The sequence below is a fragment of the Trichosurus vulpecula genome, chromosome 8, assembly GCF_011100635.1.
Source record: "Trichosurus vulpecula isolate mTriVul1 chromosome 8, mTriVul1.pri, whole genome shotgun sequence".
NCBI lineage: Eukaryota > Metazoa > Chordata > Mammalia > Diprotodontia > Phalangeridae > Trichosurus > Trichosurus vulpecula.
The window spans coordinates 161413845-161438768 of NC_050580.1; the positions used below are offsets into that span (position 1 = coordinate 161413845).

Consider the following 24924-nt stretch of genomic DNA (forward strand, 5'->3'; position numbering starts at 1 on the left):
GAAGGTGGTATTTGAAAAGTTCCTGTCCTGCAGGTTAGGGTGTTCCCAACAGCATTAAACCCACAGCAGGTTCTTGATGTTTGCTCCCCTCTGGTAGTCGCAGTGCTTTGATAAACATTACTAGTGCCCTTTTGGCACCAACAACAGGCAACGTGGAGCACATTCAAGCAGTCTGGGATGTTAAATTCATGGTATTGACAGAAGTGGCCCTATTATGTTTTGTTTGTTTGTTTTTCCTGAACCCAGAAGAATAATTTATACTTTAACGTCAGTATTATAAAAACAAACAAGTCTGGAAGGCTTAAGAACTCTAATCAACCATGATCAACTCTGATTCCAGAGGACCAATAAAAAAGAATGCCTCCTTCATAACAGAGAGGTGATGGACTAACATGCAAAATAAGAAACACATTTTTGGATATTCCCCACAGGAGAATTTCTTTTGCTTGACTGTGCTTGTGATACAAAGGATCTGTCTTTATTTCTAACTTTTTTTTTTCAGTGGATAGGGAGAGGTACAAGGAGGAAAAAGAGAAATGCTTGATAATTGTTGGATAAAAATTTTTTTTTCAAAAAACAACATAAGCGGGTAGATTAAAGATGCCCAGATGAAACACCCAAGAATATTATCCCTTTTATGTGGAAATGAAAATAAAACATGCTAAGGTCATGTGATGTCATTGGTGTTAAGAATGACCTACCAACACAAATCACAACTCAGTGGTTAATTTAGTCTTACAGATTGGCCTGAGGCTCAGAGACTGAATGCTTTGCCTAGGGTCACATAGCTGATAGGTGAAGAGGTCAGAGGTCAGATTGAAAAGCAGGTGTTTCTGACTCCAACTGTAACACACTAGCCACAGTGCTACGGTACTTCAGAAATAAAAACAATTTTCAAAAAATGCCAGAGAAAACTTTAACACCTGTGTAACAGTCTCAGCTTAGCAACTTCAAGCCTCATCACACTTTTGTGTGAATCTGAGTGACTGGGGATCCTGTTATGCAGCTCTTTTAAGATCTGATGAGCTCCTCAAAAGTTTATTTTTTAAAGGCCTACATTTTTTTAGCATTTGTAGGCTGGACAAGAGTTCCAAATTTATTTTTTGAAGTAAAGCTTTCTTTTCTTGTGCAGCTTTTGAGATGAGAGAAGGGGGTGGGGGGACAGAGACAGAGAATGACGGGAAAGGGAGATGGGGGGAGAGAGAGAGTGAGAAGGGACAGAGAAAGGAGGAAGGAGAGTTAGAGACAGATGTAGGGAAGGAAGGGGGGAGGGGAGAGAGAGAAAGAGAGAGAGGGAAGGAAGGAAGGAAGGAAGGAAGGAAGGAAGGAAGGAAGGAAGGAAGGAAGGAAGGAAGGAAGGAAGGAAGGAGGAGCTTGTACTCTTAATAATCAACTTGAGAATCTGGAGAGCACTTGGGGGAGCTTAAGAAGAGGTCCCACAGAATCATCCTGGCATGGTGGAAGGAGTCAGCCCCTCACTAACTGAACAAGTCGTTTCACCCTGTTTTGGCCTCAGGTCCTTGATCTGTAAAATGAGAGCACTGGACCAGATCAGTGGCTCTCAGACTGTGGGCCCCAGACTCTTGGGGGCCATGAAGTTATTGCAAGGGTTCTATAAACCATATGCTCACCAAGTATTGTCATTTGGGTTTTATTTAGTTCCAACAAAAGGGTGCATAAGGGGTTTTGTATCAGTGGTTTTGTATTATCAATGCTTCATTTGTGCCTAATAGAAGCATGGGGGAAAAGTGTTTTCTGGCCTTCAGAATGAAATATGACCTTTTTTCAGAAGGGCTTTTCTTTATTATAGTTTTTCCCCCAATGAATGGATACAAAAACTTCAATTGCCATGGTGTGCGAGTCCAAGAAATTTTTTCATGTGAAAAAGGAAATTTAAAAAAATACTCCAAAAAGGTTTAGCACCCATGGACTACAGATGACCTCTAGAGTCTCTCTCACCATTAAATTCTACTTTTTAAATTTTTCTATGGCTGGAAGGGAATCCTACAGCTCAAACCAAAGTGCCTCCCGCTAAAGGCTTTCAGGAACTTTTAGATTCTTATAGCTGTGGGACACCTGAGTGACACTAAGCCATGTGATCACATGAAGCTAATCTGTATGCTTCAGGTGTGTCCTATTGTGCTTAATTTTGTTTTCCCTGAAAAGCAAGGTGGTTGGGGATTCGTGTGTGTTTGTGTGTGTGTGTGTGTGTGTGTGTGTGTGTGTGTGTGTGTGTGTGTGTGTGTGTGTGTGTACGTGAACACAGAGTTTAACTGGCATACCGGATTCCTGTGAGCATTTCACAATTTAATACCAGATTATTTCAGTGATATGAGTGACCTCCCTCCCCCTTTTATCAAAAAAAAAAATCATGTGTTTTAAACAACCAAAAGGTAGAAAAACAATGCAAAAACTGCAACATAAACCAAAAGTTGGCCCAGAGCTAGCTTCTTAAGTAGAATTTTATATCTTGCCAACCTGTAGAAGGCTGTATACTTGTGGCTCTGACCTATATTTATACTCAAATTAATAACTGACATTAAAATATCATTTTAGGGCTGGCAAAGCACCTTACAAACATGACTAACACAAAGCATCTACCAGATGCCAGACACGACGCTAAGCACGTCACCATTATTTCATTTGATCTTCACAACAACCCTGCAATGGAGGTGCCCTTACTACCCCCATTTTACAGATGATGAAACTGAGTAAACAGGGTTAATTGACTTGCCCAGGGTCACACAGCTAGGAAGTATCTGAGGTCGAATTTGAATGCAGGTCTTCCTGACTCTAGGCCCACTGCTCTACCCACAGCATCTTTTAGCTGCCCCCAGTTCTATGATGCTACAGGTTTAATTAGCTCCACTTTATGGATGAGGAAACTGAAGTAAAGAGAAATGACTTGCACAGTATGACACAAGAGATAAGTATCTGAGGCTGGATTAAAATCCAGATTTTCCTGATTTCAAATCCCACACTCAACCCTAGGCACTGTTTTGTCTTTTCTTTGTACCACAGTCCCTAGCACAGAACGAGACCTTTAGTAGGTGCTTAATAAATGCTTATTAGATAAAACTGAATCATCCCTTATTTTTTACCTTTAACCACATAACAAAATACTTCAACTCTGAATCCTAAAAATTTTTCTGTCTTATCTAAGGCTCCAGACCCAAGAATAATCTTCAGAGCCTACCCCAAAGCAGCACATCAAAGATCCATCATTTTGAGACATCAGAAGTGTATTTCTGATTCAGAGATTAACCAAAGGAACCAACTAGCCATTACCTCATCTTGCATTTTTATGGCTGTCAGGCGGGATTTTTCTGCCTCCACGGTTTTCTCCTTTAATTGCCTCTGCATTTCGGCAAGCTCCCGGCGATTTTTCTCCTTGTATTCATCCAGCTGGTTCTGGAGTTCCAGAGTTGATATCCGTGAAACCTCCACTATGTCAGCCATCTACAGAAAAAACATACACATGAATAAACAGAGATGCATTTATTAAGCACTTATTACATACTAGGAATATAGAAATAAACAAGCATGGTGGTCTTGTCCTCAAGGGGCTTAGCGTCCTAATAAGGGAAGATAAGACATAAAGAAAAGCTAGAGTTGGAAGTGGGGTGGGTGGGAAATGGGAGATGGCATCATTTAAAAATGGCTGGTAAGAGGCCTGGTTCCATGTAAGATTAGGTGAAAGCCTATGTCAGAGGTCATGGTCCCAGGGGCAGTTTGAGTCCCAGTGGGAAGATATGTAGAAAGCCCATTTCAGACAGCTAGAAATCTAACATTTTGCTCCAGTCCTATTTAAGGAATGTCATCCTAAGGAATCCATGTGGTACAATGGAAAAAACCTAGGTTTGGCATAAAAAGACTTGGGGGTTTGAGACCCAGCTTAGTCACTACCAGCTGTGTGTCCTTGGGCAAGCCAGGTGCCCTCTCTGGGCTGATTTTTTTCATCTATAAAATAAAAATTTAGACTAGATCCTTTTGAAAGTCCTTTCTAGCTCCAAATCCTCCGATCTGATATACAGCCAAATTTACCTTGCCCCTCCCAAAGTGGACAGTTTTGTTTTTCCTAAAGACATTGCAAAGTGCCTGGGGCAAAGGTTAATGTATAGGTTGAAGGTCACCTTCTTTGAAGAAAAAATGCTTTTGATGTAACCCTCCAAAGGGTATCTGCTCTTGGTTCATTTTGTACAGCTTTGATGATGAATACACTTCATCTCATTAAAAAATGACCTATTTAGGGTTGAAGTCTTACCCATGTGTTCAGAACCATGCTACAAGGGCATTCTTAAAGCAAGCAGGAGCTGTTAGTTCAAAAAATAAAACCCTAGTCTCTCAGAGCGAAAAAGAGTCTTGGAGTTCACTTACCCCAAAATCTGTATTTTCTGGAGAAACAGAGGGAATTGAAGGCATGAGAAGGCAATGGGGAAAGTATCTGTGGCACACAAAGGTGACAATGTACTTATGTCCCATGGACTAAATTTAATCTTTGAAGCTAATAATTTCTCTGAGATTAACTCCAAGTTATCCTGTATGTATCTTGTTCTACATAGTTGCTTGCATGTTGCCTCCCCCGTTAGAATGTAAGCCCCTTAAGGACAGGGACTATTTTTGCCATTTTTTGTATGCTGCCTGGCACATAGTAGGTGCTTAATAAATGTTTGTTAACTTGACTTGACTTGAAAACCCTCCTCCGTGTTAGCACAGAAAGGAGCCAAAGTGGGTTTTTGCTATGTAGGAATCACTCATCCCCACAATGCTTCCTGCCCTGCAGGCCTCCTTACCTCCTTGTGCAGTTTTTCAATGGTCTTATCCAGTTGCCATCGCTCATTCTCCATTTCATTCTTCAACCTCCTCAACTGTTCCTTCTGTTCTGTCTCATCTTGTAACTTCTCAGAGAGATTTTGCTGTTCCTGTGTGGCCTGGCTGAGATTTCTCTACAGGTGACAGGGGACAGGGTAGAGATGGGTAGAGGAGTAAAATACAACCTTATTAACAACTTGTCAGCACCAGCCATGAAAATCAGATGGTGCAGCGGATTTTTCACAAATACCATAAGGAAGTGAATCAATGAAAAAGAAGCAGGTCAAGGGAAGGCTCATTCTCATTTCACTATTTCAAGTAGCGTGGGTATTCCTCCCACCAACTAATGTCACAACCCAATCATCTAAGTGAGGCCTGCAAAACCTGCAGTCCCTGGGTTGCATGCTGCATAGGCCTGATCTAAGTGGATAGACTCTGGAAGCTCAAAAAAATCATTACCCTGAAGCTAAACTGGTAAAAAACTTCTCGTAACTTAGCTAAACTCATCCAAGATGGCACTCACTCTTTTTTTAATCATTTTTTATTTTTTCCAATTAGATGTAAAGACAATTTCTAACGTTCATTTTTATAAAATTTTGAGTTCCAAATTTTCTCCCTCCCTTCCTATCCTCCCCCTGCCTAAGAAAGTAAGCAATTTTATATATATATTATATATACATATAATATTATAATATATATGTATATGTATATATACATACGTATATATATATATACATATATATGCGCAACCTGTAAAACCTATTTCCATATCAGCCATATTGTGAAAGAAGAAACAGTTTGCAAAACAATTATAGTTCACAAAAGAAAAAAAACATGCAAAAAAAAATAAAGTGAAGCTAGTATGCTTTGATCTGCATTCATTCTTTCTGTGGAGATGGATGGCATTTTTCACCATGAAGTCTTTTGGAATTGTCTTGGATCATTGTATTACTGAGAACAGCTAAGTCAATCATAGTTGATACACAATGTTGTTGTTACATTGTCTGATGTTCTCCTGGTTCTGCTCATTTCACTTCACATCACTTCATGTAAGGATGGCACTCACTCTTACCTGGACCTATAATAAAAGTGTTTCGAGGTCTATAGGACCTGCCAGATCTTTCACTCTCCAATGAAGCTCACTCTTTCACTCTTTAGGACTTTGTAAAAGCAAAGGAAGGCTATTTTAGACACACACACACACACACACACACACACACACGTATATTTACATAACAGGTATGTGTTTATTTTTACATAAATATATATATATTTTTTTGTTGTTCAGTAGTTTTTCAATCATGTCCAACTCTTATAACCCCACTTAGGGCTTTCGTGGCAAAGATACTGGAGTGGCGCAGCTTGCCATTTCCTTTTCCAGCTCATTTTACTGATGAAGAAATTGAGGTAAATAGGGTTAAGTGATTTGCTCAGGGTCACACAGCTAGTAAGTGTTGAAGGCCAGATTTGAACTCACAAAAATTAATCTCCTTGACTCCAGCCTGGCACTCTACTCACTGCACCACCTAGCTGTCCATATATTTTTATATAACATAAGCATATATTTAATTTATGCCTATATACTTATAACAATCATATACATATATTACATATAATATATTCTAATATATTTCTATATAACACACATACTGTACACGTGTGTGTGTGTGTACATATATGTATTCCTAAAAGTCTTAGTGTAGTTTTAAGCTTGTAATAAGAGAATTACACTAAGACTTTTGAGACACCCTATATACTCAAATAAGTATCTAAGACTGGATATGAACTTGGGTCTTCCTGACTCCAAATCTGGCTCTCTATCCTCTCTCTATGCCAGAGATGTCAAACACGTAGCCCAGATACTTTCAAGGGAAGCCTCAACCACATTAAAATGTAATTGGGAAATATTTAACAAAACAAATAAAAACATAATAAAATATAGATATTACATTTTTAAACTGAAGCATATAGTATGTGCCCCAGAGACATCCTTATCTATATGGAAAAGTGGCCACCGTTTCTATTTTAGTCTGATACAACTGTACTGTGCCATCTGCCTCGTAATGTACAAAGTTCTAGAGGCAGAAGTCTTTTGAAAAGGTAATGTAAGCCAGCATCTTACTTTACTCTACTAGGGTCATGAAGTTAGTTCCAGCTGGTAGAAAAGAAAGCAACCGGTGGGGAGTTTTAAAGGAGATAGCAAAAATAGGCAGTTCCCCCCATCCCAATATACACCCCCCCCCTTCATTAAAAAATGTTAAGGGCTTTGGAGAGCATGGGAGCTAGGATTGCTCTAAAAGTATATTGATAATGTATAGGACAGAATAGTCAAATCCTACTCAACACCCTGGCTAGTTTGAACATATGACCAACATACTTTTAGGAAGACAACCCCACTATCATTCCCCTATTCTGGCACATGAGCAGAAATAAAAGGAACATCCCATACAAATGGGGTGGAAAGGAATCCCATCATCTTCATCCTACAAGTCACTGGGGAACAGAAGCAGCACACCAACAGTCTCCTGGTACATAGGCCTCTCTCGGTTAGCTTACATTTCTTTCCATAAAGAGTCAAAAGACTGGCTGATAAAGCTTTTACAGCTGCAATTCAAGGCAAATAAACACAAAAAAGACGGAGCAAAGCAATCGGTCCTTCAGCTTTTGAATAAATGGTTCCTATCACAGCTGGTTATTATTTAATATTTTAGGAGAACGTTACATAAAGGGTTCTGGTACTTCCCTTGGAATTGTCCTAAATGTGAGAAAACAACCAAGAACTTGTACCTCAACCCTTAAATATGAGGTAGCTGGATCAATTAACAAGCATTTATTTAGCACTTTTTGTTGTTTACTGTTTTCAGTCATATTCAACTCTTTGTGACTCTATTTGGGGTTTCTTGGCAAAGATACTGGAGTAGTTTGCCATTTCCTTCTCCAGTTCATTTGATAGATGAAGAAACTGAGGCACACAGGGTTAAGGGTTTGAGGCCAGATTTGAACTCAGGAAGATGAGTCTTCTGACTCCAGGCCCAGTCTTCTTTTTACTGTGCCACCTAGCTGCCCTTTATTTAGTAACTACTATGTGCTAAAGGCATGCCTTTCATTGGATCACTAATCCCCTTTCCTTCTCTCCATGGTCTGAAAAAAATCACCAACTAAACCCCAGGACTTCTCCCTAATGCCCCTCTAGAGATTGAGTTGTACCTAATCAAAAGTATCTTTCCATCTTCACTTGCCACACTCCACAAGTCCCTAGGTATCTCGAGTTAAGCCACAGGTCTCTGCCTCAGTAAATCAATGCATGCTAAATACAGGCCTCTGGTTTTCAACATCTAGATTTTGGCTAGAATGCCAAATCTTCTCTGGAAATCTCTACAACTCCCAAAAAAGCAGCAGGAATGGAAGAAAGAGAACAAGCATTTGCTATACAATAGTTTACTATGGTCTCATTAATATTTGGGAGTTTTTGGTTTCTTGGTGTTTTTTGTCCTCATTCCTACCCCCAATTAGACTATGAGGGTGTGTGGAACATATTTTCCATGTATTTATCTCTCGTTGTTGTTCATTTGTTTCAGTCATGTCCAAGTCTCCACTACCCCACTTGGGGTTTTCTTGGCAAAGATACTAGAGTGGTTTGCCATTTCCTTCTCCAGCTCATTTTACAGTTGAAGAAACTGAGGCAAACAAGAGTTAAGAAACTTGCCCACAGTCAAATAGCTAGTCTGAAGTCAGATTTGAACTCTGGAAGATGTGTTCAGGCCCAGCACTTTATCCACTGTACCTCTTAGCTGTCCCATATCTCTTATAGCATCTAGTAAAAAAAAACATAGGACAAGTGTTTACCAAGTATTCATTTAATGCATCTTAACATATTATCAACCCCCTGTCACATCCTTTGAGTAACTGTTTTGATTGAGATTTTGTGACTAGTTGCAGCCAACGGGATGTATCCTGAGTTCATCTGGGATAAAGGATACCTTTATTTGCACCTGTAGCTAGGTGAAAATGTATTAAGAGCGTATGGTCAAAATGTCATCAACTTTATTCATTTAAAGTGGTCCTAAGGACAAACGCTGTCCTCAAAACTCTCTCTGTATACATAAGCCAACACTTTAAAACAGGTACAATAATAAGAAAGCAGATATAAAACAAACAAGTTGCAAAGAAGCCAGAATTAAAAAGTACTAAATCAGACCATAAGGTCAACAGCCCCCATGAAATTCTTCTCCAAAGCCCTATATTGCAGCACTCTGGTTTCACAAACTGAAAGGTCTAAAGAAGTCTATGCCAAGCTGCAAAGGTTTTGAGTACAGACTCATCTGATTCACCTCCTTAAGTTCAACAACAGAAGGGCCAAAAGGTGGGTTTTCCCCCAGCCTCAGTAACTCATAAATACCACCAACAATCAATCAAATAAGGAAGTTATTATTAAACACCAACTATGTGCCAGATGGGACAGGGAGGAGTGCTGGACCTGCAGTCAGGAAGACTCATCTTTCTGAGTTCAAATCTGGCCTCAGACAATTACTAGCTGTGTGATCCTGGGCAAGTCACTTAACTCTGTTTGCCTCAGTTTCCTCATCTGTAAAATAAGCTGGAGAAGGAAATGGCAAACCACCCCAGTATCTTTGCCAAGAAAACCCCAAAATGGGGTCTTGGTGACTTGGACATGACTGAAACGACTGAACAAAAACAATAAATGTGACAGATATCACAGTAATGGCATTGAGATGTTTCAATTTGTATCAACAGAGAGAGATAAAATCCAGGATTTTTTAGATAGTGAGATAAGATGTAAAGAGAATATTAAATACCCAAGACTTTGAAATTTTAAAATCTTTAGGGCAGCCTTAAAAAATTCCAATGAATCTCTCCCTGTTCTTCTAGAGAGCTAAACTCTCTTTTAGGCAATAATCTTTAAAACACAAAAAGAAAATTACTAAGACCATTTGTGCCAGTTTTTTAGATGGAAAACAAATGGTATCTCAGAGTCTAATAAACATGGTCTGTCTAGACAGTGTGATTATTATGGAATTATTTCTGAGCCCAAATAATGTAGGTAAGACAATGAGAACTACGAACCTAAATGGCTAAAATTTCCAGCTGGATAGTGAATAGCAAACACGGATACCAGTAAGTTCAGTGCAAAGCACAGGGTGTCCCAAAAGTCTTTGTGCCAGTTCAAGCTTCAATACCTTTAATAGCTTGAAATGGCACAAAGACTTTTTTGATACTCTACATTAGTATTTTCAAATAGCATAGTGCTATGCAGTTCACAAAAACTTTCACACAGATAAGATTATTTTATCCTGAAATGAACCACCTCTTCCACGAGGATGTTACATGGAACATGTTTTATAAGTCACTACGGAATGAGAGCTAACATCATCATTCCCCAAATCTTGTGGAGTCAGCCAACGTAGGTATCATTAGCTTGGTTTTGCTGAGGACTTGCCTAAGATGACAATCATAGAAAATGGTTGAGCCACAACCTGAATGAACTAACTCCACGATAAAGGCTCTTCCCATCATCCCACACTGCCTATCTGATAGACCAGCCTTTTCCACAGCTGGGAAAACAGACCCTGAAAAAAGTGGCACGTCAAAGATAATTTCCAAAGCACGAATAGAAATTCCAGAGGAAAAAAAAAAGGGCATTAACATCTCCCGGCTTTCAGCCACTATTTGTTCCGTACAGAGAATTAGCTGTTGACTGTAGATTTACAGCTGGTGAAATCCTTCAGTATGTGTGAAACCTCCTGATATGACAGGACAAAGACACAGATGTTCTCAGACATGTGTAAAAGCTGGGCCTAGGATTTAGGATTTTCTCCTTTTCTGTTCCCAAATTACTCACAAACTAAAATCCATCTGCAATGTCCTTCCTTTCCTCCCTTTTCTGTTCAAGGAAAGCTATCTTCCCTCACCCGCCAATGTTTCAAAGTACGTTATTTGAGCCCCTAATTATTTGCATATATGTCTAATCTTCTATATTAGGTTTAAGCTCCATATGGGCATCAGTTATAACTTACTTCATCTTTGAAACACCAGTGCTTAGCACAACGCTTTGTGCATGGTAGGCATTCAACAAATGGTTGTTGAAATTTAACTATTGGAGGAAAAAATTCAGTGCTGTGTAATTATAATGACCAAACCAAGCTCTGAAGCAGAAATGAGAAAGTGCATCATCTTTGCAGAGGACTCTGGGTTTGGAATACTGCATAGCAGCACGTCAGACCTAGCTGATGTGTTTTGCTGAACTGCAAAATTTCATTTTTCATATTGTTTTTATTACAAGGGATGATTCCCTGTGTTGGAGAGGAGGGGGCCATGGATATTTGGAAATGAAGGTGATGATTAAAAAAAGACAAGGATAAAAATTTTAAATAAAGCAATTGGACTGTTGACTCGTATAGCCACCCTACAACAAACACAAACCCAATGGCTCTGAAAATGCCACTTTGTCTGACAAAGAAAGACCTGTCAGAAAAAATTTCTGGCTACAATAAAACAATTAGATCATGAGAGTGCTAATTAAACATCACTAGTTGATAAAGATTAATGGCAAAGTTCAATATAAAAAATAAAACAAAGAAAAGCCAGGGAGGCCAGATGCAACGTTAGAATCAAGATCTGCTTAATCAATGACCTTGCCCCCAACTTCAAAAAGAAAGCTGAGGCCATTTGCCCCACATACCCTCATCTACCCAAGCACCTGATGTCCCCTATTCAACAATTCAAAACTTCTCTGTCCCTTCCACCTATCTTATCCTATGCTCCAGACAAAAAGGATGGGGTGACCCATCTTCTTGCCAAGGCTAATCTTCTTGTGTCTTCTCTCATCTTTTGCAAGAGGAATTTGCTCCATTTATCATGCCTTCTCTCTATCTCCCTTTTACCCTTGGCCTCTTCCTATCTACTGGCTTTTCCCTGAGCTGCTCTAACATGTGCAGGTCTCCCCTATCCTTGAACGCCTTCAATTAATCCTGTCTTTCCCTCAAGCTATTGTCCTTCAGCTCTCCCTCTTTGAGCTACTAACCACCTAGAATAAATACCACCCGGTCACTTCTCAGACCTTTGCTATTTGTCCTCTAACCCCTCTAATTTTCTAACTATTCTCTTAAAAAGATTACCAAAGAGCTTTTAATTCTAAATTCAATGACCTTTTGTCAGTGCCCATCTTTCTTGACCTTTCTGCAGGTTTGGACACTATCAATAGTCACCTTCCCACCCTGGAGAGTCTCTCCTTCTCTCTTTCTCCCCTTGGCTTCTGTGATAACACTCTCTCCTAGTTCTCCTACCCCTCTGATTATACCTTCTCAGTCCCTTTTGATGCATCATCTATCTCCAGCCCCCTGGGCATGAGTGTCCTCCAAGGCTCAGTCCTAAGCCCTCTTCTGTTTTCTCTTTATTCTCTTTCCCTTAGTAATCTCATCTGTTCCCAAAGGTTCCTCTACACCAGTCTTATCTTTTTCTTTTCTTCTCTTTCCCTTTTGTATCATGGGTGCCTTTGGAAGCCTATGGACCTCTTCTAAGACTTTTTTTTTTTATAATTGAAGGAAATGTTACATTTTAGACATCAGTGAAAATAAAGATGTAATATTTTCTCCCATCCAAGTTTATGGGTAGGAAAATTTATCCATCAACCCTTGGTGGGGATCCATGGACCCTAGGTTAAGAACCTCTGCTCTACAAGGATGACTCCCAAATCTAGTCTTACTCTCTTCTCAATTCCACATTAATAACTACTTGTCTGCTAGAAAGTCCTACTTGGCTGTCTGTCCCTCCCTTACTAAAGAAATAAACAGGTTTAAAATTGGGCTTATCATCTTCCCCTAAAATTGTTCTTCCTCTAAGCTTCCCTATTTCTACTGAGGGTACCACCATCCTGCCAGTCTGCAAGTTTCAGAACTCTGGAATCAATGGACTTTCCCTACACCCCAACTCCCAATATCTAATCAATTACCAAGCCCTACTGATTTTGTCTTTTCAACATTTTATACATGTCTCTCTCTATTCAAAGCCACTACCTGAATTCAGGCCCTTATTACCTATCACCTAAGATTATTTAACTCGTCTCCTAATTGGCTGTTCTGCCTCCCGTTTCTCCCTTCTTCAAGTTATCTTCCATACAGATTTCAAAATAACCTTCCTGAAGACTAGGCCTGATAATATCATGTGTTTTTTTTTAAAGTCTGGTTTTTTATTTAATTTATGGAACAAAACAAGCAATTCCATAACATAATACAATAAAAAAGATGATTGCACATGAAACTGAAAATTTACTATGTACAACTTGCTATTCCTTTCAAATTTGCAACAAAATAATCATGCAAATTTCTTTTTTTCCCTTTTTTAACTTCCCTCCCCTACCCTGCCCTAGAGATGGCTACTATTAGACACCAATAGGTATATGTGTGTGTGTGTATATATATATATATGTGTGTGTGTGTGTTTGTGTGTGTACATATACATATATGTATATATGTATATATATGTGTATATATGTATATATACATATATTACATATATATGTAAAATTATTCTATACATACTTTCATTTATCATTTCTTTCTCTGGATGCAGATAGAGTCTTTCTTCATATGTTCTTTATAGTTAATTTGGTTATTTATAATAGTCAAAATAACTTATTAATGTCATTTGCCTACTCCCTTCTTGGTTCCCTTTTGCCTCTAGGGAAAAATGCAAGCTCTTTACTCTTCTACTTAAGATGCTCCATAATCTGGCCAAGGGTGGCCTTTATACACTTATTTTATATTACTCCCCTTTAAATTGTTTTAGCAAAACTAGATTATTAGTTGTTTTCCAAACTTGACAGGCCATCTCCTACCTTCACATAGTAACCCAGAGTATCTCCTATGCCCGAAGTGTGCTCCCCATCTTCACCTCCCCCTTTGAGAGAAGCCTCCAAGGCTTAGGTCAAGGGATACCTCCCCACTCTCAATTCTTCCCTAATATTCCTCAGGGGTTAGTATTCTCTCCCTCCTAAAATATTCCTAGAGGACTGTCTGACACCTCACCTTTCCTACCTTCCTCCCCTACATTCTTTTACATTTATCTGACTTCCTGTCATATTCCATCAGAAGAATGCAAACTCCTTCAGTCAAAATCTGCCCTAGTTTTCATTTTTCTATGCCCAGAGCCCAGTACAGTGCCTTGCACAGGAGAGGCACTTAAAAAACAGTTGTTGAACTACACAAAGTCAGGCCCAAAAGAACAAATAAAGCTGCTGATTCCCAGACTCTCTGGTTTGTGCTTAGAGTGTGAGAAGAATCATTGTATGCACCATCTAGCTACAGAGAGTTGTTTTCAAACTGATCTCTGAATGTTTCTCACTACTTGGCACTCTCATGTGCCTGAAGTTATATTTTTTCACAAGTGGAACAATTCAACAACTCTTCCTTCTGTACAACTCTCCAAAACATCAACTTTTCAGTGCTGAGAAACTACATTACTTGCCTGGAGGTAGTTTCAAATATTATTTCTTTAAAAATCATGGGCCTGAGTTGAGAAGGATTTCATAAAACACAAGATAGATTATACAGAGGTCATTATACAAAATCCTATCTTTAGAAAATACCCTTCAAACCATGTTTTCTGATCGACCAACAAAACATACTAATATACTAAAAAGTAGTGACTTGGGTGGCAGCAGCTGCCTAGTTTCAATTAAAATCCTTATGATAACTAATATTGTAGGCTTGTAGTCTAGTACAATTTCTCAGAGGCTTGTTTTAAAAGACTGGCATGACAGATTTGGGGAAATGATTATGTAGACCTTTCCACAAAATTCCCATTTCACCTACTAAAAACTGTCAAATTTCTAAGGATCTGACTTCTAAATGACACTTCAGGAGAACAGCCAGAGAAATGATTAAAAGTTGTCATGACATTATAGCTGAAGGATGGTGGAGATCCTGCCAGTGAGAGAAGGAAGAAAAATGAAACAATTTCTTTACATTCTCTGTATATAATTTATTTGGGGCTTCATTGAGGAGAGATTAAAAAGAGCATCCCCCTTTTTTTACCTGAATGTCCTCTAGTTGACTCTCCAGGACCCTTTTTGCTGACAGTATTTCCTTTTCTTGATCTCTGGCACATAAAAGGGCTTCTTCTAGTTGCTGCTTTTCTCCCTATGATAAAAAAAGAGGGGACAAATACACTGAGACCAAGTGAAACTGTGCCAACGAAGCTGCCACCATGGGATAAAGTAAGCACCAAGGGTAAGAGAAGACAGTAGATACAACAAAGAGTATTATCGTAGAAAGCTGCAACTGGGTCCAAGATGGCCCCCAACAAAGAGCAGCAACTCTCCAGTTTATATCTATCAGTTTAGATGGATAAAGCAAAATTTCATTTATGCCAATAGCAGTGGGAAACCAAATATATAACCTTTAATTGACTATTCAAGGTTATAAATGGGAATATCCATTTGTAGATACTGGTGCTATACATGCAGTTATATGCCTGCTTTATTTAGCTTTTCTCTCTCCTCCCCTAATGGTTACCACTACTAGTAAGGGGACCAGGCTCCTTCCCTCCCCACTCTAGCCCTTTCCCCAATAGCATATTCCTTATGAAAACTGGTTTCCCCAAACTCGTGGCTATTGGCAAATAAGATAACCAAGATTACTCTTTATTGTGTCTTCCAAGTAGACTAAGAAGAAAACATAAAGGCTCATTCCTATGGAATGAAGCACATGAGCTTTAGTACGTGGACTTCATGATACTTATTGCAGATGCTCAGTGTGCTTTTACTTCTGGTTCTTGGCTCTGATCCAGGAAGCTGAGGCTGCTTGAAGCCTGATCTCTTCATAAGTGAAGTTTTACTGTGAATATGCATCTGTGTATCACACACATACACACAGCCTATATCAACACTGTTCCCGTACCTCTTTATGGGCTGCTTTCATATTTACACAGCTCTACACAGGACTAAAGATAATTCCAGTTGTACGGAGGACTCTAACATTGCTTTTCACTGGTAAATTTGATTTTAAATCCCTTCCCTTCTCAGAACACTGCCCTCTACTCCCCCCCATTCTCTCCTCCCCCCACACACAGGGGAAAGGGAATAAAGAACAGATGTCACTAAATCCGCAGCTTGCCCCAATGATTCTTACCTCACATTTCTTTAGTTTTTCCTTCATTTTGACTTCACCTAATTTCATCTCATCAACCCGTGTCTGAAGTTGCGTCATGCTCAGTTCTAATTCTCTGATTTTTTCCTGTAGTTTTTCATTTTCTTCGGCTAGGGCCTTCACCTGGTTTTCTGCTCCTAACTGAGTTGGTTGTGGAGTGCTGCTCCGATGGGCCAGGACTGCAACATTCTATGGAAAGGATGTAATAAGGAGGTATTAAAACTGTTCTAGATGCTGGGAAGCTCAGATGCTCTGACTAAACATGACCATTCAGCTGGCAGAGGGAAAAAGAGAAACGGGGTAGCGCCCCCCACCCCCACTCCACCTCCATCACTTCCTCCTGTTCAATCAATCAAAAAACAATTATTGACTAAGATGACTGAGAGCCTAGTATGTAGTAGGCCCTGGAGATAAAAAAACAAAAAACAAAATTTCTACTCTAATAGTGGAGACGATAAAGTCATATAGAATCATAAATAGAATAAATATAAGTACATAGCAATTAAATAAAAAGTAATTTGGGAAAGAAGGTACTAGTGCTTGGGGGGTGGTGGGGAATTGTGAAAGGTTTTATGTACAAAGTGGTACTTGAGCTGTGTTTTGAAGGAAGAGAAGAATTTTGTGGAGGTGAAAAGAGCGTACATTTCAGGTATAGGGGATGACCAGTGCAAAGTCACAGAGATGAGACATGGAGAGTCCTGTGTGAGGAACAGAAACCAGTTTCACTGGATCACAGAGTGTGGGAGTGGAAATGATGTACTATGTCGTACATTTGTTTAACAAGTCTATTACTCTGGTTGCGTATCTTTAGCTTTCTAAAATGAACTCTACTTAAGAGCTTGTTGTTTTCTATCTCTAAATGATTTTAACCAGTTCTCAGTTCAACTGAGAAATTGCATGTGTAGTTTATGATAAAATTTATTCCATGGCAATTGACATCTGTCTTTGCCAGTAAAAGCCATTTGCATTTGTAATGTTCCGCTGTACATGTTAAACTGCCTTTGTGGATAAAAATCATTGTTGTTATGATATATAATAAAGAAACTGATATTCATGAAACTAGGGCAGCTAGATTGAACTACCTTAACTTAGGATGTTCAGCATGACCTAAAGCTCTAACTATTCATGAAACATTCTCTCAAATTCGCTCATCTTCATTATTCCAGTTATACATGTGATTGACACTGATCACCTCCTTACAAATATATTATAAATCATATCAGCAAAAATGGTAAGAAATATTTCTGCAGATACATAGCATGAAAATAGTAATTCAGATACCAAGTACATTTCTCAAAAGTCTGTGAGGTGGGCAAACAGGCTAACACAGCGCCAGGAGCCTTGGCTCTGGAGTCAAGAGACCAAGGTTCAGAACTCACTTTTAATATACACTATTTCTGTGAGTTTCAATTTCTCTTTGTTTAAATTTCCTCACCTATAAAATGAGGGGGTTGGATTAAATGACCTCTGAGGTCCCTTCCAAAATTAGATCTATGAGTTATTATCCCCATTTGACAGATAAGGAAACTTGTACCTTGCTCATGACCAAACAGACAATTAAGTGTGTGAGTCAGGATTTGAATCCAGAAACTAAACCTGGATATCCTAATCCTAAGACTCTTTTGCTAACTTGACCTCTTGCGGAAGGAGAAAGCTATTGAGACAGGGACTAGTTCCCACGGGAATTGTTTTCTTTGCTTGTGCAAACTCTTTGGAAGACTTGCAAACTTTCAACAATAAAGTGAAAGCTATATTCTCTAGAAATTCACCACCTACAAGGCTTATAATACCCCCAAAACATTCAACTCAAATGTTTAATTAATTATACCTCAGAAGCTACACAGTTCAAAACAACTTAATGTAACATTTCTCAATCATGTACTATGTACAAGATACTCAGACACTAGGTATACAAAGACTAAAGCCAGATAGTATTGGACCTCACAAAGCTTATATTCTAATGGAAGGAGAGAAGGATTGAAATGGAGTAAGAAAAGCCATGGATCCTTCTGCAAATGGTGAAGATTACAACTTTATCCCATGTGACTCTCGTACATGTTCTCCAATAAGTCTGATATGGTTGGGTCAGGGGTGGAAGGAGTGATCTAAGGTGCTAGAGACCTTCATTTATATTTCTTGATGCTTATGGAGCACCTTAGCTCAGTAAGGGAAGATAGTTTGTGAATTCTCTCTCCCCTTCCTGCTAAATGACCAAACATCTTTTCTGTTCAAACATTTTTCTCATGACATCCCTGCTTCTCTTGAGCAATGCTTTGCTGACAATATGGTACAGTTTACTCATCCACACAGATTAAGTAGATAAGGTAATTTGAGGCAAGGAGGAGCAATGAGGAGAGATAAAGGAAGTCTTCACAGAAGAGATGCTAATTAAACTGAGTATTGAAAGACAAAAGGGATTGACAGACATGAAACGGTGAATAAGGAATATATTCCAGACATAGGGGGATGGCTTGTGCAAAGGGACATGGAGGCAGGAGATGAAGCATCAAAAGTTAGAAAACAGTTAGTCATCTATTTGTGCTACATATCAGAGTGCATGAAAAAGAGGAGTGTCAAATAAGTCTAAAAAGGTACATTGGAGTCAGGCTATATAGGGTATTAAGTTCCAGTCTGAGGAATTTTTATTTTACCCTATTGGAAATAGGGAACCACAAAGTTTTTGAGCAGGATAGTGGATATGGTCAGAAATATGTCCTTGGAGGATCATAATGCCAGTTATATGGATAATGGATTAGGAGAGAAGAGTCTGAAGGCAGGAAGACCAATTCCAAATGAAAAGTGATGAGAGCTTGAACCATAGTGGTGGCTATATGAGTGGAGAAAAGGGGACACTAGGGGATATTGTGGTGGTAGAATCAATAAGAGTTTGCAGATGATTGGTCAGAGCACATGAGGGAGAGGGAAGAACCAAAGCTGACATAGGATGCAAGCCTGGATGTCCTAAAAGGAGATGGTGATTCACTCAATAGAAATGGAAAAGTTTGGAAGGGAACAATTAAGGAGCCAAGAAACAAAACACCATGGGTTGGTTTGGTTTTTTTTGTAAACATTTCTGGGCTTCACCAAGTTCTATCCTGTCCTATTCCTCCATCTTCCCACCTTCAACATTGGAAGAAGTTTCAAGATGGGGAGAGGAATTGGAAAGAAATGAATTGTGTCTGAAAAAAACAAGGTGGAAATTTCATGACTTTTTAACAAACTTTGGCAACATTCACCTACTATTATTTTCAATCATCTAAAGGTTGTTGAAGTGGGGTTTTTTTTTCTACTTCCCTTGCCTTTTCTATGAAATTTCAGCAGCCTCAGGCTTTTGCAAACAATGGTGATGTGTTTTGGCATCAGTTTGCAAAAATGAGTTTGTCCGAAGTGATTAACTCTGAATTTGTGAACTTCCATTCCCAAACACGTGGGAATGGAAGGTTAAAATAAGGGTTATAAAACCAAAAAGAAGCATAGGTGCTTGTAGTATTTAGGTTATTTTTTTTCCCTTTTAGGAAAAAATAAAAATAAAATCTAAAAATCCTATCTCTCAGTAGTAACTGAATAAGGCTTAAATATTTCCAAAGATAAACTGGTTAGCTTTGTAGGCAGTTTTAGTCAGAGTTATCCAAAATAACTATATAATTATATAACCTATAAACACTGTATTGGAATATAAGTGCTATATATTTAAAATGCCCCTCTATGTCTATATGCTCCTATACATCACATGTTCATTTTAAAGACAGCTGGGACAGTGTCCCAGTGGTCTATTTATTCTAGCCCCAAAGAATTGACAGCTGAACCACTTTACAGATGTAATACCTCCCAATAAATGAAATACTGAAGCAAAGCCATTACCATTTAATGCACCTATACAGACAGCAGTGTCTGGAGATCAACGATGAAGGGTTGAAATGAGTCAGAAATTCAGGCTACACATAAACTTAATGACACTCTTTGGTTTTGTCATTTGCTAAAATTGCATTCCCTGAACCTCTTATCTAAATGGTTATAATGACCATCTTTGTGGAGGAGTGAGCTTCAGGATTTCTTAAAGTTAATCAGAGCCCAGTCAAGGCCATAAAACTGAGTCTGATATATTCGGAAAAATCAGGCAGGGAATCAATCAGACTCTTCTCCCCTTCATTCCCCCTCATTTTCTCCTTCTTTTACCTCAGCAATCAATTACAATGCTTAAATATCCCAAAATGTAGATTTGGAAGGAGAAATATCTACCACCTTGTCCCCTCCCACTACTACTATTAATAATAGCTAACATTTATATAGTGCTTGAGAAACATAATTTCATTTTATCCTTAGAATAGCCCTGGAAGGTAGGTACTATTAGCAGATAATGTGATTTGCTTAGAGTCACATAGTTTAGAAGTGTCTGAGGAAAAGATTTGGACTATGGTCTTCCAACCACTGCTCCAAATCCCTGGGAAAAATGAAAAACTAGTAAAACGTCACTGACACATCAGACATGAGAATTTTTTTTGCAAAAAAAAAAAAAAAAAAAAGGTGGGGGGAGCTGTAGAATGATGTCTGATGCTGCTGTTCCATAAGCTAATTTGAGACTGCAGGAACTGTGTAGCCTAGATAAATTATATTAACCCTTCTGAAGTGAGGCATAAATTAGAAGAACACCAATATCTTATGTCTCTAGCTCCTAGGGCCTCAATCAGCTACCAAAAAAAAATTTCACTAGGGATTGGTAAGTTTTGTGTGCTAGCCATTTTCTGGCATAGTCAGTAGCTTACCACAAAATCATCCATTTAGAGAGTGTTTGCTACTAAATGATGAGACAGTGGACAGAAGACCTTAATCATCCCTCTATATTCCAAAGCTCCTCCTAATCCCTAGACTGAAACTAATTCAGTAAAATCAAGTTATCAAGTTGACAAAATATATATTTGAATAAATGCTATGCACAAGGCATTGCACTAAATAAGTATTGGGGAAGAGGGGGAGAGAAGGGTAGCCATAAGATACTACCCCCACAATCAAGAAGTTCTATTTGGGGGTGGGTGGGGGAAGGAACAAGCTGGAATAAGTTGTTTTTGTTTTGTTAAAATCACAAGATTTTTATCATTTCTAAACAGGACAAAAGATATAAGGCAGTATCTAATAACTTGCCGGTTGAATGAAGACTCAATATATGATACTAGAGTTCAGAAAAATAAGTGATGATTTCTTGAAAGTATTGTAGAAGAGGTAGAGTTTAAATAGGGTCTTATCAAAGTTCTTTTAGTAAAGGAAGAAGAGCATGAACAGAACTGTGGAAGCAGAGAAACAAAAAGCATGTTTGAGATGCAACTAATAAACCCATTTGACATGAAGTATTTGTGTAGGAGATTTTTTTAAGGACTTAAATGCTACCAGCTTTGAAAAAAATACGCAAAATAAGAATATTAGTGGAGAAATATAGAAAGTTAATTAGGGATTTAGACTATGAAAGACCTCGAATACCAGGGTAACGAGGTCAGACTTTTTTCCTACATGCAGTGCAACTTAGGTGAATGATTTTGGAGGAGAAAGTATGGCATGAAGCTGACAGCACCATACAGAATGGACTAAAAGGGGGAGGAATTGAAGGTGAGGTGGCCTATTGGACTATTATACTGGGTATCCCAGAAGTCTTAGTGCTTAAAATGGAACTGTGGGGACTGTGGGGCCTTGATTGGGGAAAAGCCATAATACACAGTAAGAAGTGAAGTGAAAAGCCATTAACTTAAACTCTGTGAAAGGTGGAAGCCCAGATATGGTGACCTGTTAAGAAGTCATAACTTAGATACTGTTACTAGTACATGACCAGTACCCAATCTTGACTGCCTGGGCACTTTCCCAACAGCACTAGGTAAACAGCTGGATGTCTGGGAACCAGCTTCATTACTAAGTGTAAACTAAAATGTTAGCCAAAACATTAACTAAGAAGAAAAACCCAAAATATCCACCAATCTGCAGTGAAGAACCCTATGGCTTCTCCTCCTTTTGTCCGATTTCTATAATTAACACAGGGATTTTGGGGGATCTTTCTGGGGATCCATTGAATTGTGTGGCAGTCACCCCAGATTGCCCCTGTTTATAAGTATTTATAATGATCGATTAAATTTCTATAATCAGTCTGGAGCCTCTTGGCCTCTTCCTTTGGTATCAAACTCACCCTGTGGTTATGGGGATGGTACAGGGTTCCCAGCCAGAGGAATTCCGAACCTTACAGGGACACTTTGTATTAAAATCGGCATGAAGTAAATTAGGATGATGACAACAGGAATGAATGGAAGGAAGGGATGGATATGACAGAGATTTTGAAAGTAGAATACTAAGGACTTGTGGAATAAATCTTAAAATGTCACCTAAGTATCAGGTATTTGAATTTTTACATATGGAGGAAAAAGAGACAAGATGGAAGAGTCGAAGGATGACTGAGAAATCAATGGTACCATTTACAGAAACATTACCTTTGGAATAATGACAGGTCTTTGAAGAAGAGATGTCCAACAGGCAACTGAAAATTCAGAACTATAACACCAAGATAAAGATTCAGGAGTCATTCAAATGGAAGTTAACAGTCAAAGCCATCTAAATGGATGAGGTGTCCATAGGAAAGTATATATATATATATATATATATATATATATATATATATATATATATATATATATATATATATATATATGTGTGTGTGTGTGTGTGTGTGTGTATACACATACACAAAGAAGAGCATGAAACAAGCAAAAAACACTCATATACAGAAAGAAGAAGCAATTAGAGAAAGAAATGTCAGAGATGAAGAAAGACAATGTATAGATGACATACTTATTAAATAGGACAATGATCCAAAGCTCTGAAGGATAGCCAATAAGCCAGAAGATAGAGTCAGGATTCAAAAGGACCTCACAGATCTAGAAAGGTAGACCAATGCTAATATGAGAAAACTAAATAGAGGAGAATGCAAAGACCTATATCTGGGTTCAAAAAATCAACTTCACCAGTATACATCTAGGGTAACATCACTAAGCAATAATTCATGTGAAAAAGACCTGGGAGTTTTAATGGACTGTTCACTCAATGAGAATCAATAGTGTATGACAGAGGAAGCCCAAAAAAGTTTACATGGTGTTGGGCTATATAAAGCAACACAGGAGACAGAATGAGAGAAGCTAAAGACTGGCTGTACTTTGCTCTGGTCGAACCACATCTAGAGTAGTGCCACATTTTAGGCATTAAATAAGCTGAGGAATGATCTGGGTAGCCAGTAGGACTGAAAACATATCATCCCAGGAACAGTTAAATGAACTGGAAATATTTAGCCTGGAAAATACCTGGGAGGGCCATGACAGATATCTTTAAGTCTCTGTAGGGCTTTTATGTAGAACGGGGATTCATTTGGTTCTGTTTGACTCCCAAAGGACAGAAGTAGGAGCAATGAATTAATGTGGCAGAGAAGCATAGTTCAACTGAATGAAAGAAATATCTTAACTAAAGCTATCTGGCAATGGAATGGGTTGCCTTGGGAGATGGGAAATTTCCATTCACTGGAAATCATCATGCAGAAGCTAGATGACTACTTACGGGAAAAACTGTTTGGAGGTATTCCTATTCAGGAAAAGAATAAACTAGTTAGTCAGCTGATCGCTATTAAGTGCCTGCTATGAGCTAGGCATTGTGCTGTCCACTAGGGATACAAAAAGAGCAAAAGATAGGAACTCATAATCTAATGAGACAAATATGGCCTCTGAGATCCACTCTAACTCCTGAGTCTTTGTAATTCTGTGAACGAGGAAAATGCAACATTATGGAAATTTAAGGAAAAGAAGTTCCATCCTCTATAATACTTACAGATTAACCTTTTAAAAAGACGACTTCGTTTCACAGCTTTTCTTACCATGGCAAAGAATTAGAAACTGAGGGGATGCCCATCAATTGGAGAATGGCTGAACAAGTTACTGTATATAAATGTGACGGAATATATTGTGCTATAAGAAATGATGAAGGGAATGGTTTTAGAGAAACCTTACAGAATGAACAGAATGCAGAATGAACAGAACCAGGACAGCAATTTATACAGTGACAACAATATTGTAATGATGAACAACCTTAAAGATATGGGAGTCAAAATATCCTTTTAACCAACAGTGTTTGGATAAGTAGAGAAGGGGGACTGCATCCACCCTTGTACTATATATCCCTACCAAATATCCTTCCATATTATTGTTGGGTGATCTTTTTTTGTTAAGTGTTGAATGGTCAATGAAGGTCTTCTTTCATTTCTTTCCTGAACCTGAACCACTGGATCAGCTTGAATCAAGCCTGGACCCAAAGAGAACTAACTATAGCACATTTGTGCCACTTATTTGGCACTTTATCGTAAGACTACTTGGTATTCATAGCTATCTCTCTTACTTGACTGCAAGCTTCCTGAGAGGAAAAGACCCTGGCTTATTTTATTATATTCTCTCTAGCATCTAAACATGACAGATAATCAGTACCTAATTATTGTGATCCATGATAATGCCAAGCATAATGATGATGGGGGCAGATGGATGGAAGGGGAAAATGAGACAGTTAGTAGTTTCAATATTACAAAGATCGGTTAAATTCATGGATGAAGAAGTCATCGGTGACTTCAAGAATATGGTTTCAGTGGAATATGGGATGGCAAAAAAAGTGGAAACTGTAGTTTTAGACTACTCTTTTGAGAAATTTAGTAGTTAAATAAAGGAGAGTCATAGGATGTTAACTAAAAGGAGCATTAGGGTCAAATGAAGAGGGCCTTTTGTTTGGTTTCTAAAGCCAGCTCGGTAAGTTCAAATACTGCCTCAAATGTGACACTGAGCAAGTCACTGAACTTCTCTGTGCCTCAGTTTCCTCATATGTAAATCAAATCAATGGTGTGAAGACAGGAAAGATCAGAGGATCAGATTTAGAGCCAGAAAGAAAC

The 24924-nt window shown here is 38.6% G+C and overlaps 1 protein-coding gene across 3 annotated transcripts in view; it reads right to left on the bottom strand.

Annotated features, from left to right (window-relative positions):
* The window catches only part of CGNL1 (cingulin like 1), a 201507-nt gene that overhangs the window by 29947 nt on the left and 146636 nt on the right, over nt 1-24924 (bottom strand). For all 3 annotated transcript variants that reach the window (XM_036734362.1, XM_036734360.1, XM_036734361.1), the window contains 4 exons: nt 15960-16166; nt 14865-14969; nt 4794-4946; nt 3289-3459 (listed from right to left, as the gene is read on the bottom strand). In XM_036734362.1, the coding sequence (XP_036590257.1) occupies nt 3289-3459; nt 4794-4946; nt 14865-14969; nt 15960-16166 (636 nt within the window). The remainder of the gene's footprint in view (nt 1-3288; nt 3460-4793; nt 4947-14864; nt 14970-15959; nt 16167-24924) is intronic.